General features: G+C 37.5%; 1 protein-coding gene across 3 annotated transcripts in view; it reads left to right on the forward strand.

The window, feature by feature from the left end:
- Gpcpd1 (glycerophosphocholine phosphodiesterase 1) overlaps window positions 1–18496 on the forward strand; it is a 58063-nt gene that overhangs the window by 1757 nt on the left and 37810 nt on the right. The window contains exons 2-5 of one of the 3 annotated variants that reach the window (XM_050134093.1): window positions 4816–4888; window positions 6190–6286; window positions 11002–11086; window positions 17932–18007. In XM_050134093.1, the coding sequence (XP_049990050.1) occupies window positions 4840–4888; window positions 6190–6286; window positions 11002–11086; window positions 17932–18007 (307 nt within the window). In that variant the 5' untranslated portion in view covers window positions 4816–4839. Of the gene's footprint in view, window positions 1–4812; window positions 4889–6189; window positions 6287–11001; window positions 11087–17931; window positions 18008–18496 lie in introns of those variants that run through there. The other 2 variants (XM_050134094.1, XM_050134095.1) reach the window with 2 other exon arrangements.

Consider the following 18496-nt stretch of genomic DNA (forward strand, 5'->3'; position numbering starts at 1 on the left):
TAGAGGTGGAGGCAGGCAGGTCTTCTAGTGAGATCCTGCCTCAAAACTAAGTAAGCAAATTAACTTTTCAACTTCAGCTGAAAGTGCTGTGTAGTGTTTATCTCTAGACAGTACAAATTGGAGGTTGTATTGGAAAAAAGTTTCCAAAGCCTAACATCAAAACCTCCAGAAGTGTGCTGTGTAGTAAGGTGATAGTAAGCCGGTGTCTGTCTGAGGAGCTACATATGCACGGTGACTTGCAGTTTTTACTGTTTTATGTGTATCTGAAAGACCTCCTCCATCCAAGTTGAGATATCTTTGTTAAGCAGAAGAAATAAAGGTCGATGCGCAGATTTTGAGATTCTCAGTAGAAAGGCACTTTTTAAAACTACCACTGTGGTTTGGAAGCAGTTGGGTGCCAAAATTTTATGCTTTAGTCCTGCACCAACATTTTGGCCTCTGTCCATCAAGTCAAGTAAGCTGCCACTGAAGCAGCATCCCAGGTGGCAACTGAAGTAGATTGCTGGCTTCAGAGAGTTGAAGTGGACTAGAGCACCGGTCTGCTGGGGTGGTTCTGTCTGTGCTTCCTTCCGCGTGTGTGGCTGCCTGTGCTGCACCCCCTGCAGCTGTTCACTGTCGAGTTACTGGAGCTGTGTCACAGCTGAAAGCTTGGTTGGGTTCCCTTTTATCAAATCCACAGACTCTTCTTGGTGTCCTCATGTAGTAGACATCTAGAGCTAAGTTTGTACCCGCTGTTGATTTGAATATATGAGAATAATTTCATGTGCCTTACCTTACATCGACTGAATTGGTTATTGCAGTTGATGAATAGTTAGCTTAGTACCAACCCTGCAGGCTTTTAGATGAGATTGCCCTTAGTTTAGAATTGTAAACACTGGGTTAAAGTTCCGGTTACAGTTTAAGACTGACAAGGTGGTTAGACTCTGAGCAGAAAGGGATGCTTACTGAAAAGCCGAGTTCTGAGGGCGTAAATTTGATATCTAGGATATTCATGGTAGGCGAGAACCAATTCCTGCAAATTGTTCTTTGACCCTCACGTGTATACCTTGGAACTCCTTCCCTCGCCTTTTCTCTTTCTCACATACATAAATGAATTCAGCCATATTGCTGAGTTATGGGTTTAGGTTGTTTCTTAAAATTAATTCAGCATGCCAGGTGGTAGTGGCTCATGCCTTTAATCCCAGCACGGAAGAGGCAGAACCAGGTAGGCAGATCTGTGAGTTGGAGGCTAGCCTGGTCAGCATTTGAATTCTGGGACAGCCAGGGCTACCAAGAGAAACTCTGTCTCGAAAAGAAAAAACAAACAAACAAACAAAAAAACCAACTCCACCAAATCAGTAACTTTAAAGTTTTAGGACTTCTTTCTTGATATAATTTGGATCTACTAAATGAGGGTTACAATGTTTCAATGAACATTTCACTGATTCAGAACGGTTTTGTCAGACATCTAAAAGACCTGTTGCAGTGTTCAGGTAGCAGGCTAATCCAGAACTGTTCATATGTGGAGATGTTCTTTATCAGTTCTAGCACAGGATGGATTCATATGAAAAGATCTTGCTTATTTTTAGAAACAGAAAATCAAGTAGGTTTTACAAATTACTTTGCTCACAGACACGTTTTCTCCTGTGTATAGTCTTGGCGTTTTTATCATAAACAAAGTTATCCAAGTACAACATGATACTACATTATCAATCTTGCTTTACATATGTGTGTAAAAATGTATGATTTACATTCATAAAATATCTTCCAGCATTCCATTTTCTAATTGTTGTATATGTGACAAAAAGGTAGTAAAATGTATATGATACCGTACATTTATAAAATATCTTTCAGCATTACATTTTCTAATTGGTGTTTATGTGACAATGCATCTATAGTGTGTAGCTAATATTAATTGTAGATTTGATTACTTAATAGCCCTCTCTAGGTATTATAGGTCTGGCTTTTGAACCTCAGACCTATTGCTGTTTTGATCTGGGCATTATTTGTGGAGGGGACTGCTCAGTCACTGTGATATTAGCAGCACTGTTGGCCTCTGCCCACTGGATTCTAGAAGCATCCTTATTCATAAATAAAATGAAATAAAATTTAGCTGGTAAGTTAAGGGGCATGCTGCATAAAGAAAGATATGATTGGAATTCTTTTAGAGACCTGGATTATTCCTCCACAAGTGTCTGGGTTTTTTGGATTTTTTTTTAAGTTTTGGGGGAGCATACATTCTTTTTTTTTTAAATTTATTTATTTATTATTTATACAGTGTTCTGTCTGCAGGCCAGAAGAGGGAACCAGATCAAATTACATATGGTTGTGAGCCACCATATGGTTGCTGGGAATTGAACTCAGAACCTCTGGAAGAGCAGCCAGTGCTCTTAATCTCTCCAGCCCTGGATATTTGAATTATGTTTGGTTTTTTGAGACAGGATTTCTCTGTACCTTTGGAGCCTATACTGGAACTAACTCTTGTAGACCAGGTTGGCCTCGAACTCACAGAGATCTGCCTGCCTCTGCCTCCCAAGTGCTGGGATCAAAGGCGTGAGCCACCACTGCCTGGCTTGGATATTTGAGTTGTTACGTAAAATGTCTCACCATTTGAAGAATGTATTCTTTGTTTAGACTTAGTAACTATCTAGAGATGTATGTATCTATGTATATGTATATACTTAAAAAGTAATTTCCTGTCTTCCCTTAGTTAAGTATGGCAAATGTATTTGGCTAAGTCTGGAGGTGGCAAGGAAAAAATTGGAGAGAAAATATTAATAAAAAGGCAAAGTATTTCAGCCTTAGAAGTGTAGATTTCTGTAAATAAAATCTGTGAAGTGGTTAAGACAGTACTGAGAAGAGATTTAGAATTCAGAGTACCACGAGATGTGATTTTGCATAATGTTGTTGACTTGAAAGTGCAGTGGTCATGTGAACATCAGATCAAGTTTTTTTGTTGTTGTTGTTTCTTTTTGTTGTTGTTGTTGTTGTTTCAAGAGAGGGTTTCTCTGTAGCTTTAGGGCCTATCCTGGAACTCTGAAGACCAGACTGGCCTCGAACTCACAGAGTGCGCCACCACTGCCCAGCTTCAAGTTTGTTTTTATTTTTGTTTTGTTTTGTTGTAATAGACTGTAGTTGAGACTAAATTTAAAGAATCTGAGTGTGCTGATCCTATGAAGAAAAAATATCTGAAAAGACTTAATTTTGAGGAAGGATTTGTGTGGGTAGCAAGTTAACATTGTATATTAGAAACAGATTCATAAGCTTTTTTTTTTAAACCAGACATAACTAGTTTCTGTAGGTCTAGCTGAAGGACTTAAGTTGCTTTTTTGTTACTAAAGTAGAAGTCTTTAGTTGAGCTTTTTCTGTCTCTAGGGTTTACTTTTCCTACCACTGTAACCTAGACCTGGTTAAGAAAGATAGGTTGACTTAGCACAGCTGCTTATCAAAGGAGAAAGTATGTGGCAAGAGAATCCTGACTCTCTTAAAGTAAAGCTTGGGCATACTTGTTTTGTAATATTTCTGGTGCACTCATTCTTGGGTTTTTGGAAAGTAAGTGTGTAACAAAACCTGAAGTCTTGCTGGATACTTCTACTTAATGCAGTCAGTTTGTATATAAGGACTCTGACTGCTTGTTGCTTATATCCTTTTTCCTTTTAGCCTTTTTCTTATCAAAGTTATTTACTTTTTAATGATGAAGGAAGATGTAAAATGAAGTTGGGATAAAAGGTAGTAGGCACTCTAGGTGGAGTCGAGTGAGGAAGTGGGGCATAGATATGATCAAATTGTATAAACATTTTCAAAGAAAAAATATTTTAAAAGTAAACTTATCACAGAATTACAAAGTCATTAAATATTTTAGTTCTAAATCTCCTGGAATTCAGAGATCCCCTACCTCTGCTTCCCAAGAAATGTGATTATATGGTATAAACCAATTTAATTTTTTTATTTTTGAGACAGGATTTCTCTGCAAAGCCCTGACTGTCCTGAAACTCTTCATAGACCAGGCTGGCCTTGAACTCAGCAGACCAAGGGAACCTCTGCCTTCTGAATGCTGAGCTTAAAAACACGTACCATCACTGCCTAGCCATTGTCTTATTTTTTAAGACAGGGTTTCTCAGTAGCTATGGAGCTAGTCCTGGAACTCAAGCTGTAGATCAGGCTGGCCTCGAACTCACAGAGATCCACCTGCCTTTACCACCCGAGTGCTGGGATTAAAGACATATGCCACCACTGTCTGGCCAATTAAATTTTTTTAAAATAACATTTATTTACTTAAGTGCATGTGTGTCAAGAGCACAGGTCAGAGGACAGCTTTCAAGAATCAGTTTTCTTCCATTTTTACTTGGGTCCTGGAGATCAAACTCAGGTCATCAAGCTTGGTGGCAAGTGCTTTTATTCTCTGAGCTGTCTCATTGATCCATTTCTTTGTTTTTGTTTTTTGTTTGTTTTTCGAGACAGGGTTTCTCTGTGGTATAGCTTTGGTGCCTGTCCTGGAACTGGCTCTGTAGACAAGGCTGGCCTCAAACTCTACTGCCTGCCTCTGCCTCCTGAGTGCTACCACTGTCCAGCTGTTAAGTCCCTGTTAAGACAGGGACTCTGTATCGCAGATTGGCTTCCATCTCACTGTACAGCATGGATAACTTTGAACTTCTGATCTCTTGGTGCTAATTAGTGCTACCATGCTAGGTTTACTTGGTGGTGCTGGGGATTGAACCAAGGGCATTGTGCACTGGATCAACTGAACAACGCTCTTCCAGCCCCATTGTGTACTGTGGTAAAAAGCTATTATCTTTGTATACAATTAGTGACTATTTTTCTTTTCTTCCCTAGCAGAAATTCTAAAATAAATCCATCAGAATGACACCTTCTCAGGTCACCTTTGAAATAAGAGGAACTCTTTTACCAGGTAAAGCTTTATTCTAGAGTATTTTTTAAAATTAAGTTGAGCATTTTTTTCCTAGATTTTAAAAAAAATTAATCATTTAAGAAATTTCCCCCTTATTTTATGTGTATGGGTATTTTTGCTTGCATGTATGTCTGTATACCATGTGCATATAATTCCTGGAGAGGCCAGAAGAAGGTGTATCTAAGTTTATGTTCTCAACCAGAAAGCTTGTTTCATACCCTGGGCAGAATTCTTCAGATTGCCGCTTAGCTGATGGATATCACTGGCCATTGCTCATCTCTGGGCCTATATGTAACCTCCTAGAGACTACAGTCTAAGTTGTACTCCTTTTTGATACAGAGTCTCATATATTTCAGTTTTACCTCTAGTTTTCTAGGTAGCCAAGGACTTCTGCTTCTGTTTCACAAGAGGTGGAGTTACTGGTGTTAGGGATCAAGGTTGGAACTCTCACCCTTCAACAGTCCCCATGCTATCCTCCTCCAGGAGAGTTGAAAACAGGCAGTTTAAGTTAAAAGAAACTGACTACATCACAGAGATGAACTAACGAGAGTTAGCCACAAAGTTACCCCACCTTTGCTAACAGGTGGGCTCTCAAGTTTAGGGAGGTAGAGGAGCAGAGGGGGGTGTTGGAGGAGACTCTTACAGTTATTAATTGATATTTCTCTAGAATTCTTAGTATGCCTTTGGTAGCCCATTGTTAGCACTCTGGAAGCAGAGACCTGTAGATCTCTATAAGTTCAAGGACACCCACAGCTGCCTGATAAGACCCTGTCTCCAAACAAACAAATACCCACTTTGGTGTTTATTTCTTTAAATTGGGAAGCTTCAATGAAGGTACTGTGTCTTCATCACTTTGCTACTTGCTTGCTTTTATTTGCTTACTAAGTAGTTGAAAAAATAAAGAAAAGCTTGTTCCTGTGCCTATTTCTTCTTGCTACCTCTGGTTCTGGAAAGATGAGTCAAATTATCTTTTTTTTGTTTTGTTTTGTTTTTCAAGACAGGGTTTCTCTGTGGCTTTGGAGCCTGTCCTGGAACTAGCTCTTGTAGACCAGGCTGGTCTAGAACTCCCAGAGACCCGCCTGCCTCTGCCTCCCGAGTGCTGGGATTAAAGGCGTGTGCCACCACTGCCCAGCTGAGTCGAATTATCTTAAAAGGTGGTTAGAGTGGTCAGTGGGTCAAAAGCCTTGCCCAAGGCTCCTCTTTCTCGACTCAAAAGACAATTGCAACCGACTGCTCTCTTCTTGCTTCTAAAATTGGAAAGTTTGGTGTTTGGAAAAGTCTGACTGCTCTGATTTCTTTAGGAGAAGTTTTTGCAATATGTGGAAGCTGTGATGCCCTGGGAAACTGGAATCCTCAAAATGCTGTGACTCTTCTTCCAGAGAATGAGACAGGAGAAAGGTAAGTGCAAAAATGCCGGGTTACAGAGTAATAGTGACATTATAAATTTAGGAACCTCTGAGGTGTTATATATATTTTTTCTTTTAGTTTAATATTTTTGTTTTTTGTTTTTCAAAACTGGGTTTCTCTGTGACTTTAGAGCTTGTCCTGGAACTAGCTCTTGTAGACCAGCTGGCCTTGAACTCACAGACGTCCGCCAGCCCTGCCTCTGTTTCCCAAGTGCTGGGATTAAAGGCGTGTGCCACCACCACCTAGCTTTTTTAGTTTAATTTTTATGAAAGTTGTGATTTATGCAGTTTTAAAGAGTAAAATCACTTTACAAAGTTTGTGGAAAAAGAGGTTCCTTAACTTCCATTCAAAACTCTTTGACATCTTTTGACTCTTACCATCCTCACCCCCCTTTTAATATGTTTTTTGTGTATTTTTTTATTAATTCATTTTTATTTTATGCACATTGGTATTTTGCCATGGGTGTTAGGTTCCCTGGAACTGGAATTAAAGACAGTTGTGAGCTGCCACGTGGGTACTGGGAATTGAACTCAGGTCCTCTCGAAGAGCAACCAGTGCTCTTAACCACTGAGCCATCTCTCTAGCCCTGTATTTTTTTTATTGATATTTATTGAGCGCTACATTTTTCTCTTTTCCCCTCTCTGCCTCTCTCTTCCCCTCTTCAATCCTCCCCCAAGGTCCCCGTGCTTTCAATTTACTCAGGAGATCTTGTCTTTTTCTACTTTCTACTTCCCATGTAGATTATATCTATGTAAGTCTCTCTTAGTGCCCACATTGTTGTCTAAGTTCTCTGGGATTGTGGTTTGTAGACTGACTTACTTTGCTTTATGTTTAAAAACCACCTATGAGTGAGTACTTGTTATAATTGTCTTTCTGAATCTGGGTTACCTCACTCAAAATAATGTTTTCTAGCTCCATCCATTTTTCTGCAAAATTCAAGCTGTCGTTATTTTCTTCTGCTGTGTAGTACTCCATTGTGTAAATTTCTTATCCATTCTTTGATCGAGGGGCATTTAGGTTGTTTCTAGGTTCTGGCTATGACAAACAAAGCTGCTATGAACATAGTTGAGCACATGTCCTTGTGGCACAGTTGAGCATCCTTTGGATATATACCCAAAAGTGGTATTAATGGGTCTTGAGGAAGGTTGTTTCCTAATTTTCTGTGAAATCACCACACTGACATCCAAAGGGGTTGTACCAACTTGCATTCCTACCAGCAATGCAGAAGTGTTCCCTTTTCCCCACAACCTCTCCAGCATAAGTTGTCATCAGTGTTTTTGATCTTGGCCATTCTTACAGGTATAAGATGGAATCTCAGAGTTGTTTTGATTTGCATTTCTCTGATGACTAAGGATGTTGAACATTTCCTTAAGTGTCTTTCAGCCATTTTAGATTCCTCTGTTGAGAGTTCTCTGTTTAGGTCTGTACTCCTTTTTTTTTTTATTGGATTATGTGATCTTTTGGTGTTCAATTTTTTGAGTTCTTTGTATATTTTGGAGATCAGACCTCTGTCTGATGTGGGATTAGTGAAGATCTTTTCCCATTCTGTAGGCTGTCACTTTGTCTTGTTGACCGTGTCCTTTTTTTTACAGAAGCTTTTCAGTTTCAGGAGGTTCCATTTATTAATTGTTTCTCTCAATGTCTGCTGGGGTTATTTTTAGGAAGTGGTCTCCTGTGCCAATACCTTCAATTTAACCTAAGAGCTTTATCCCTGAGTTACACAGCCATTCCTTTTGTTTTTTTATTTTGAGATAATCTTGCTGTGTTAGTTACCAGGGCTGGTCTTGGCCTTGAACACGAGACCTGCACCTGCTCAGCTTTCTTGTAGTTGTTGTGCAGGCCCATGCCATCGCTCTAGTTTTGCCCTCCATCATTGTTCTAAATAGCGGTCTTACCTCATTTAAAACAGAATCTAGCCGGCCAGGACAGGCTCCAAAACCATAGAGAAACCCTGTCTCGAAAAAAACAAAAAAACAAAAAACAAACAAACAAAAAAAGAATCTAGTATTATATCTAGGTTTCTCAGGTCATTGTTGCTTTTTCTTCCTTCTGTTTTTCCTTCCTTTTTTTCTTTGTGTGTGTATTTTTGGGATCAGATGTAGGCCCTCATACATGCTAAACATGTATACCGCCATTGAACTGCTCTTATTATATTATTTTAAGACTGCTTTGAACTCGAGACCCTCCTGCTTCAGCCTTCTGAGTAGTGAGATTGCAGGCATATACATTCACATTTGGTATATGAAGCTATTTTTGTTTTGGGGGGCAGTACTGGAGATTGAATTTAGGGCCTTTGTGAAAGCTTGAGGAATGTTCTACCTCTGAGGTCTTTACTTGTTTTTTTTTTTTTTGTTGTTGTTGTTGTTGTTCACTCTCTTGCTTCTTTTTAAATTGTATTTCTTTATTATTCATTTAGGTGTATATATGTATATATGAGTCAACCCATGCCATGTGTAGACAGTTTTCGGGAATAGGTTGTCTTCTGTGTGTCTTGGAGATTGAACTCAGGTTGTCTAGCTTGGTGGAAGTGTCTTTACTCTTTTGGTTTATTTGTTTCTCTGTGTAGCTCTCACTGTCCTGGAACTCACTCTGTAGACCAGGCTAGGCCTTAAACTCAGATCACAAATCTGCCTGCTTCTGCCCCCCAAGTTCTGGGATTAAAGACCTGCACTATCACTGCTTGGCTAAGTGTCTTACTCGTTGAGCCACCTTGCTAGCTTTTTAAAGAAAAAGATAAAAATTAGATGGTGGTGGTGCATGCCTTTAATCCCAGCACTTGGAAGGTACAGGCTCCAAAGCTACAAAAAAACTCTGTCTGGAAAAAACAAAAAAAAAAAAAAGAAAGAAAGAAAAGAAAAATACTAATTTTTGAGACAAGATCTCACCGTGTATCTCTTAATGGCCTGCAACTTGCTATGTAGAGACCAGGCTGGCCTTGAACTCACAGAGATCTGTGCTCTCTACCATGTGTACACTACCATGCCCGGCCTAGCTTCTGTTCTTACTTTGTGTTTTGAGATTGGATCTTAACTAAGTTACTTGAACTCACACTATAGTCCAGGCTACCTTGATCTTGCAAATTTTCCTGCATTAGCCTTCTAAGCAGTTGATATCACAAGTATGTGTTAGTATGCTTGACTGAAACTACTCTTTGGGAAGTATGTGATATTACTGAGTAGAACATGCCATTTTGGTTCCTTAACTACAAAGAGAAATGTAGTCACTAGCAGCATTAATTTCAGTGTAAACCTTTTGCTAGTGCACTAGACTAGGATAGGGCAGACCTAGGTGTATGCAGTTAATCTTGGGCAGAGTTTATGGATCCAGGCTTTAAATTTCTAATTTCATGGAAAAGTGGTTAGGATAGAATCACATTTGTTTTACTGGTTGTCCTAAATATTGTATGTATATATCTAGTGTCTCTATGAGCAATACCAGCTGGTATGATTTTTAAGTTAAAGAACAAAGGACAGGGCTGGAGAGATGGCTCAGTGATTAAGAGCATTGCCAGAACTTCCAAAGGTCCTGAGTTCAATTCCCAGCAACCACATGGTGGCTCACAACCATCTGTAATGAGGTCTGGTGCCCTCTTCTGGCCTGCAGGCATACACGCAGACAGACTATTGTATGCATAATAAATAAATAAATGTTTAAAAAAAAAAAGAACAAAGGACAGTTAGTAGACATAACTTACCAGTTATGGCTCACTTATGGCCTGAAGGCTTTACTCCAAAGCCTTTTAGTAACACGTAGTGTCTCTGGGTAAGCTGGAAGACAAAAGAGGATTGACAGTATATTTTGATTTGTTTTTTGTAGTTTTTCTGCTTTTATGTGTAGCTGGTTACTTCTTATTCTTTAAGTCTCAACTCAGATAATCTTTTTCATTGAGGATTCTGATCCTAAGCTTCCTCCCAAGTTTGGAGTCTTTCCTTCCTTCCTTCCTTCCTTCCTTCCTTCCTTCCTTCCTTCCTTCCTTCCTTCCTTCCTTCCTTCCTTTCAAATCTAACACAGAGTCTTACCATGTAGCTCAGGCTTGCCTTGAATTTGCTTTGCAGTCAGTCCATTCAGACCTAGAACTCAGAATTTTTCTGCCTCAACTTCCCAAATGCTGGGATTAAAGACTTGCACCTCTCCACCTGGGCTTGTTAGTTTAGTGTTTGCTGTCTGCTTTTGCATTTGCCTACCCATACAGGAAAGCAAACTCCTTGAGAGTGGGGTTATCCCTGCATTCCCATTGCCTTCTGGGCAAGCCTGGAGTAAAATCATGGGTAGAATGTAGCTGGATTTTTCTTTGGACCACCAACACAAATAATGACATGGAGACTTAGTTCACCCTTAATTTAGGATTGGTCTCAACTAGCTCTTACAACTTAAATTAATCCATTTATATTAATCTACATTCTCCCACATGGCATTACCTTTCTTCCATTCTGCACCTCCTGCTTCCTCTCTGAGTCTCACTGGTCAGTCCCACAGGCCTAGATTCATCCCTCTGACTTCCTCTTTATGGAAGTCCTGCCTCTTCTCTCCTGCCTGGCTATTGGCAATTCAACATTTTACTACACCAGTCACAGCAACACATCTTCACAGTGTACAGATATCCTAGAACAGTAGGGACCTTATTTGAGAAATTTTGTGAATTATGAGTTCTTCATACATTTTACCTTGATGTTAATGGTGTTCTTTTTTTTGTGTCATTCCATCAGTATATTATGGAAAGCAGTGATTACTCTCAGTAGAGGAATATCAATTCAGTATCGCTACTTCAGAGGGTGCTTTTTAGAACCAAAGGTATGTCTTTCTGTCTTTTTTAATTTCTTTAGCACTTTCGAAAGCAACTAATTTAAGTTTGAAAACTTTAGAAGTAAAATGAATATGTTTTGGTCAAATAGAAATTGAACTCTTAATATTTTAGTACCAAAAAAAAAATACTCAAGTAAGTATCTCCTTCACAGACAGACATATCTGTCATGGGATTTTTAAAAGACTAATAAATAGTAAGTTTATTAGTCCTGTTACAGTGTTTTCTAATGCGTGCATTTTCTGCAACCTTGTAAACTAGTATCAATTGCAATTTTTCATTTGTTTTTAACATTATGTGGTATAAATACCTTTAGCAAAGTATGTAAACCAACTTTAAGCAAGTTACTGTTTTAAAAAATTATTTCATGCAGTCGTCTGTCTCTGTGGCTGCATTGTTTAATGCCTACCAAAAGCAAAGTGATTCCTCTCGGAGCTTCCCATAGATGCTGCTGACCAGTCAGGGTCTTCTCTGAAAGCTTTGAGTGTCTATTAGTTCTCAATCTGCCTGTTCACAGCTTATTATTTTAGGATTGTTTTCATTTTCAGAAAAGTAAAATGTTAACTTGTTTCCTTAGTTTACAGACATCGATTTCTTTAGTGAAAGAATTCTTTCCCTTTAGTGAAAGGATTTTTACCTTTGCCACACTTGTGCATGTGTGACCAAGAGTTTAGCAGGGGTGTAAGAAACTAAACATGGATTAGGCCTTTGGAAAAAATGTATTTCCCCTTGGTAATTATAGAACACTTTTGTTATAGATGAAAGGTACTAGCAACTACTGTTACTTCACTCTCAGCTAACATAAAAGCTGACAAATCCACTTCAGCTGTCTTTTGCACCTATTACCTGTTTTATTCCAAGAATATTTTGTAAACACTCTGTAATTGAACTGAAATTACATTGTGGGTGGTCATTGTGTTGGCTTATCTTGACAATAGTCTAACAAAAAGCATCTGCTTATTTGGTCTAGAGGTCATGGTCTAGTCCTCCAGTACAAATTAAATTGTATATGAATAAACAAACCATGGCACTCTGGCGTTAGAAGAGAGTCCTGATACACAGAAACTTTGTGTAATAGGAAATTAAATTTTATTTGAAAAGGAGGATATGGACAGTGAGAGTCAGTGAGTCCCTTGGGCATAGTTATATAAAGCTATTGTCAACACAGGTCACAGTAAGCCAACCTGTAGTGTGGTTCTTTTCATAGAAAAAGTAACCAAAAGCAACAAATCAGTCCACTGACGCCTCTTGGAAAATTGTCAGTAATAAACTGGGTTTTCCCTTGTAATACTTGCAAAAGTTTACAGTATATGTTGGTGAGTGTGTTTCTTTAAGTAGGTGCTTGCTCTGTATCGTGTACACATGTACCGTGTGATGCAGGGGCTGCCCTGGTAAGTATGTTTTTCATGGACTAGAGTAAATAGCTACATAAAATCCCATGCATATGACTGCTTTCTTTTCCCTTCATGCCAGCTTAAAGTAACACTTCTAAAAGTTGGTGGCCCTTTTAAAATAAAACACTTTTTATTATAATTATTATGAAACTTTATCTTAACAGTATATTGCCAAATGATAGACATATGCAAGGCATCTTAAACAATGAAAATATACAGATAGGTGAAATCCATATCTTAATCAATATTAGGGTTGACAGGAAAGCTGAAATGGGAGATAAGGGGGTCACTGGGCAGGAGTTTTAGGGGTCTAACTTGGTAGCTGCAGAACTTCAGGCAGATGAGCTCTTTACCTTTAGATGGATGCCAGCTCTATCCATAAGATGAAGGGCTTAACATACAGGCTTCCTGGGTCCTGTTCATTATTAAATTAAATATTATATGCAAATACAGTGTCACAATTCATGCTTCTTTCCAGACATTGCTTCTCCTTGACATGTTCTTTTTTAGTTCCTAGAGTTGTAAAGTCCCTTTCCCCCTCACTTTTTTCTATTTTCCTTTTTTCTTAATGTGTATATGTGTGTGTGCGTGTGTGCACATGCACGAGTGTGTGCTCATGTACCAGTGAGTTTACTTGGAATTGCTTACAGGAGCATGGGTGAAGGGTTATTTATAGGAGAATGAGCAACTTGCCAATCTCTCGACCACTAAAGAAAACGTCTATCCCTAGCAACATTGACAATCTGTGGAACACAGGAAAGGGAGGGTATTGTGAGCTCCTCCTTTTTCTCAGTTTCTCAAAGCCATGTTTGTTCTTGTAGACTTTGTAAAGTTGGAGTAAGATGTTAATGGGATAAATTGTAGTGATTTTGTAGGTAGCACCTATTCCCTTTATTTAACTATAGCAAACAAAGGCGATGGACATTCCTGAAATGGAAACTCAGGGTGGGTCCACACAGAGTCCGTTGATTTCACATCTTCACTACATATTCATCATTATAAGATTTATTTCATTTATAAGTATTTTGCCTGTGTGTCTATACGTATGTCCAGCATGTGTGTGCCTGGTACCCCTGGAGGCCTGAAGATGCCCAGAGGCATCATAGGACTGGAGTTATGGATGACTGTGAGTCATGGTATGGATACTGGAAATTGAACCCTGCCTGGGTCCTCTGGGAGAACAGCCAGTGTCTCAACAGTTGAGCTATCTGTTCAGCACCTAAACTACTTTTTTAAGACATTAAATTTTAAATTTAAGGAGTTGATGATTTTTTTTTAGAGTGAAATGTTACACAATTTTTATTATACTCTTTGAAAAATTAGTTCATTTTTGTGAAACAGACCATTATATTTTAAAAGTATCATAATTTTTATAATGCCAATACTCATAATTTAATTCATTATTAACTTATTTTTACCTTCATCTTTCCTATTTTTAAAAATGCTTTGACAGATCAGTCAGCTATAAGTAATTGTTCATTTTTACAATAGCCTAGGTTGTCGTTTTTTTAAAGATTTATTTATTATATATATGACATTCTGCCTCCATGTATGCCCTCATGCCAGAAGAGGGCGCCAGATATTACTACAGGTGGTTGTGAGCCACCATGTGGTTGCTGGAAATTGAACTCAGGACCTCTGGAAGAGCAGCCAGTGCACTTAACCACCGAACCGTCTCTCCAGCCCCCTAGGTTGTCATTCCTACCTTCTTTGTTTTGTTTTGTTTTGGTTTTCGAGACAGGGTTTCTCTGTGGTTTGGAGCCTGTCCTGGAACTAGCTCTTGTAGACCAGGCTGGTCTCGAACTCACAAAGATCCGCCTGCCTCTGCCTCCCAAGTGCTGGGATTAGCGTGCACCACCACCGCCCGGCCATTCTCTACCTTCTTGATATAATAATATTCTTCTGGATGCCAAATGCTTTACTGTTAACTTGATGTCTACTTTACTTTATTTGAATGGGATGACCATTTTCTTGTTGGACTTACTAGAAATGTTGTTAAATATATTGGGTTTGGTATTGTAGAGTAAAATCCCTGCCTTCATGCATGCGGGTTATTTTTTAAATTGTGGGAAGAAAGGAATCAGTAAAAATTAATTTTAGTTCATCTGCAAGCAATGCCTTTACCCGACTCACAATTTTGCATGCTGATGTATTAAAAACATAAACCAAACTCTACATGTTCTTTTACTTTTCCTGTTGCTTGCTATAGCTGAGTAGTATTCAGCTATTTAAGAAAGAGACACCCTGTCTCGAAAAAACCAAAAAAAAAAAAAAAAAAAAAAAAAAGAGAGAGACAAGTAGGGTCTTTTCAACTTCAAGGAATCTAATACCTCTGGTCTCCAAAGGCACCTGCACCACCACATACGGACACACCTATACATAATTAAAAGTAATTTTTCTAAAGAGAACAACAGCTAAATCTTTTCAAAAATTAATGCAAATGTTTTTGTTAATAATACATGTTTAGAGCTATTTCATAGTCTTGATTTTATATATTAAATTTTGAAGTAACTACAGGTATTTATGTTAATAATACTTGTTACTCTTTCTCCAAAGGTAACCTTCTAATTGAATCCAAAAGCTTAAAATTAAGACATCATTTGCATAATAGAACTGTTCTTTCTTAAAATTTTAAAGAATAGGTCATTATAGTTAGTATATAGATTAGCATATTAGCATAAAGGATTACGTGTTTTTGAGTCATTACTGAGATTTTAAATTTCCCAATATTTGAGTCTTATTTTTTAAGCCCACCAGTGAAATTTAAATTTAAGATTATGGGGACTGGAAAGATGGCTCAGAGGTCTGCTCTAGAGGTCATGAGTTCAATTCCCAGCAGGCAAATGGTGGCTGACAACCATTGATGATGAGATCTGGTGCCCTCTTCTGGCATGTAGGCCATTCATGCAGCCAGAACACTGCATATATACATAATAAATAAAATCTTTATAAAAATAAATGAATAAGATTATATTCCCTAATGTAAAAGTTACAGACAGCAATGTAGGAATCAGTGTACTTATTTTAAAACTAGGGATTTTGTTGGTTTGTTTTTGAGATGGGTCTTACTATGTAATAGCCTTAACTGGCCTGGAACTTGGCTGTATAGACCAGGCTGGCCTCAGCTCAAACCCATCTGGCACTGGCTCCTGAGTGCTGGGATTAAAGGTGTGTTTGTTTGTTTGTTTTACTCTCTAACACTCTGTATTAGCCAGCACGTATCTGTATTGGGAATGTTTTTAGACAGAAAGTCGCCTACTAAACTGGGCCTTTGGACTATTCCTCATTATTCAAGTTCTAGGTGATTGTATATGTGAGTAATGGATTTGTCACTAAAATTGATGAAATGAAAGGTAGCCCGGGCTACATACTGAGACCATATCTCAAAAACTCAGAGCTGGAGGGGGCTGGAGAGATGGCTCAGAGGTTAAGAGCATTGCCTGCTCTTCCAGAGGTCCTGAGTTTAATTCCCAGCAACCACATGATGGCTCACAACCATCTGTAATGAGGTCTGATGCCCTCTTCTGGCCTGCAGGCCTACACACAGACAGAATATTGCATAATAAATAAATAAATAAATAAATAAATAAATACTAAAGTAGGTTTCCTGTGAAGCATAATTTACAAGACTATTCTTAGGATAGATGCAATAGTTATTTTGTAGAGTTATCCTGACACTGGACCTAAACCAAAGCAAAATTAACCCTCCTTTCTCCCTCTGTTTTTATCCCTGCTGATAGTTATATTGATGGTACTCTTCTTAGTTTACATTTGGTTACTGATAGAAGTCCACACCATCTTTGAAAAAAAGATAGTTTGGCTGCCAGGAGGTGTAGAAGGGTATGAGTGAGAAGTGGAGCGAATAAGAAAAGGCTTAGGTTAGTTCATTATGTGCTTTCATTACTAAGGAACACGCCTGTTCTTAATGTATACATTTGCTCCCTTTGAAGGTTAAAATAAAAGACAGATGGAAATATGCCATTATGCGTGTACATATGCACGCGTGTGCTCACATACACTCAATAAATGTAAAAAAATTAAAACACTTTTGTATATACAGCAGATGATACAGTATTAAATATACTATGTTTTAGTGTATTAGAAATAAAATTCACCATATTTTAAGATGACCCATATAATGGCAAAAAGTATTATGAAAGAACATGTCATTTAGTATCTCAGATTTAGCAATTTGAGTAAACCTCCAGTGCTATTGTAGTTTTTAAACTGTTTATAAATTTGAGAAAAGAATTTAACTTGTTTGCTTAAGTCCTAGAATTAGTTACTTAATAATATGCCTCTTTTGTTGGATTATTTGGCACACTTACCAAATTAAATCAACAGTTAAATTCAGTAAGATTTGTGGGATACTTTTATGAAAGAGCCATCTAAAGGTATATAATGTGCACAGAGAAACTTATATACTCGAGTTTCAAAGATTTATATTGGTAGTAGTTATTCTGAAATAGTATAATAGTAATTTTTATATTTACTTTTTTCTTTTTTGTATTTTGTTAAAATTATCATAGAATAAATCCTATAGAGTTGTAATTTCAAAGTCTGCTTTTAAGATGTATAAATGCTTTTTTGACACATAATTTTAAGTATGTAGTCTGCCCTGTGTTTGTTCAGAGGGTCTTTGCTGTTGCTTCGTTCCTGTTTTAAAATTGTGTGTCAACAGCAGCACATAATTTTCGTTGCTATTAAGGAAACATGATGGCAGCATTAGGTATTATTATATATGACTTTTAAATTTGAAAGCATAAATCTCAAATTTGATGTTAATTTAATATCACTTTTCTCACAATTATTCTTGAAACTTGGCTGTTCACTTATGTATTCAGGGTTTTTTGTTCTCTTTGCAAACATGGGTTACTATAATATGAAAAATATAATAAATTTAATATTCTTAAGTAGAGGACTTTGCTATCCTGTAGCTTCCTGCAGTAATGTGTGCTGTGTGATCTGAGGTACTTGCTCTTTCCCTGCTCTTCTAAGCTTGTTTAGGCTGTCTTCTAAACATGTAGTCTTTCTTAAGTAAAGCAGGGGAATATTTAGAAACACCCCTTTGACACACCAAAGAAAGTATAAATGATGTTAATTTTAACTTAGAATTAATATTGGTGCAAAGTTAATTTTTCTTAAAAGAAATCAAAGTACTCTAGATAAATTTGCAAATGGGTTTAAGGGAGTTTTGTGTGCCAGTTCATCTCAGTTATTTTATTTATTGATTTAACTCATTTTTTGGTAATATTTCATCATGCTTTGTGACCTGGGCATGTGCCAGATTTGGTACATAATAGTATTAATAACTAGCAAGATTAATTTCTTGTTTCTTGGTCTTGTATTTAGTTAAGACTTAGGCCACAAACATCTAATGGAATCATGGTTAGAAATAAGATATAAGAAATTATTGCAGACGTTTAACTTTTAAATTGCAGACTATCGGTGGTCCATGTCAAGTCATAGTTCACAAGTGGGAGACTCATCTACAACCACGATCAATAACCCCTTTAGGTATGGGCATTAACTGCATCTGTTTGAGGCGTATGCATAAAGTTACTAATGTGCTGCACAGTGGCTTAGGGACTGAATACACTTTTATTCTGAAGTTTAAAATCAATGCGTTGTCAGTACTCCAGATTGCTCTTAGCATTTCATGGATCTTGCAAAACTGAACAGTTTTAGTAGCCATTCTTTATAAACTATTAAAAATGCTTGTCTATATATTTTATTTGAGGGTTTTAGACTATTATAAGATTTTTCAATTTGGAATTGTTAGAAAGTTAACATTATTCTTCTTTATTGAGGATTCATGGCTTTATTAGCTTTTATGCCCAGAGAGCGTTTTAAAAAAAAAATTGATCCAAAACAAAAACTCTAAAAAATTGTTTTGAATGCTAATAAAGTTATCATTTTTAATTTTTAAATACTATCAAATACTTAAACAAATGAATTTACATTTCTTTGTTATAGTTGACACATTCTAATTCATTTTAGCTCCCT

This window comes from Alexandromys fortis, unplaced genomic scaffold, assembly GCF_014885135.2.
Source record: "Alexandromys fortis isolate MF-2015 unplaced genomic scaffold, M_Fortis_MF-2015_v1.1 scaffold_6, whole genome shotgun sequence".
Taxonomy (NCBI): Eukaryota; Metazoa; Chordata; class Mammalia; order Rodentia; family Cricetidae; genus Alexandromys; species Alexandromys fortis.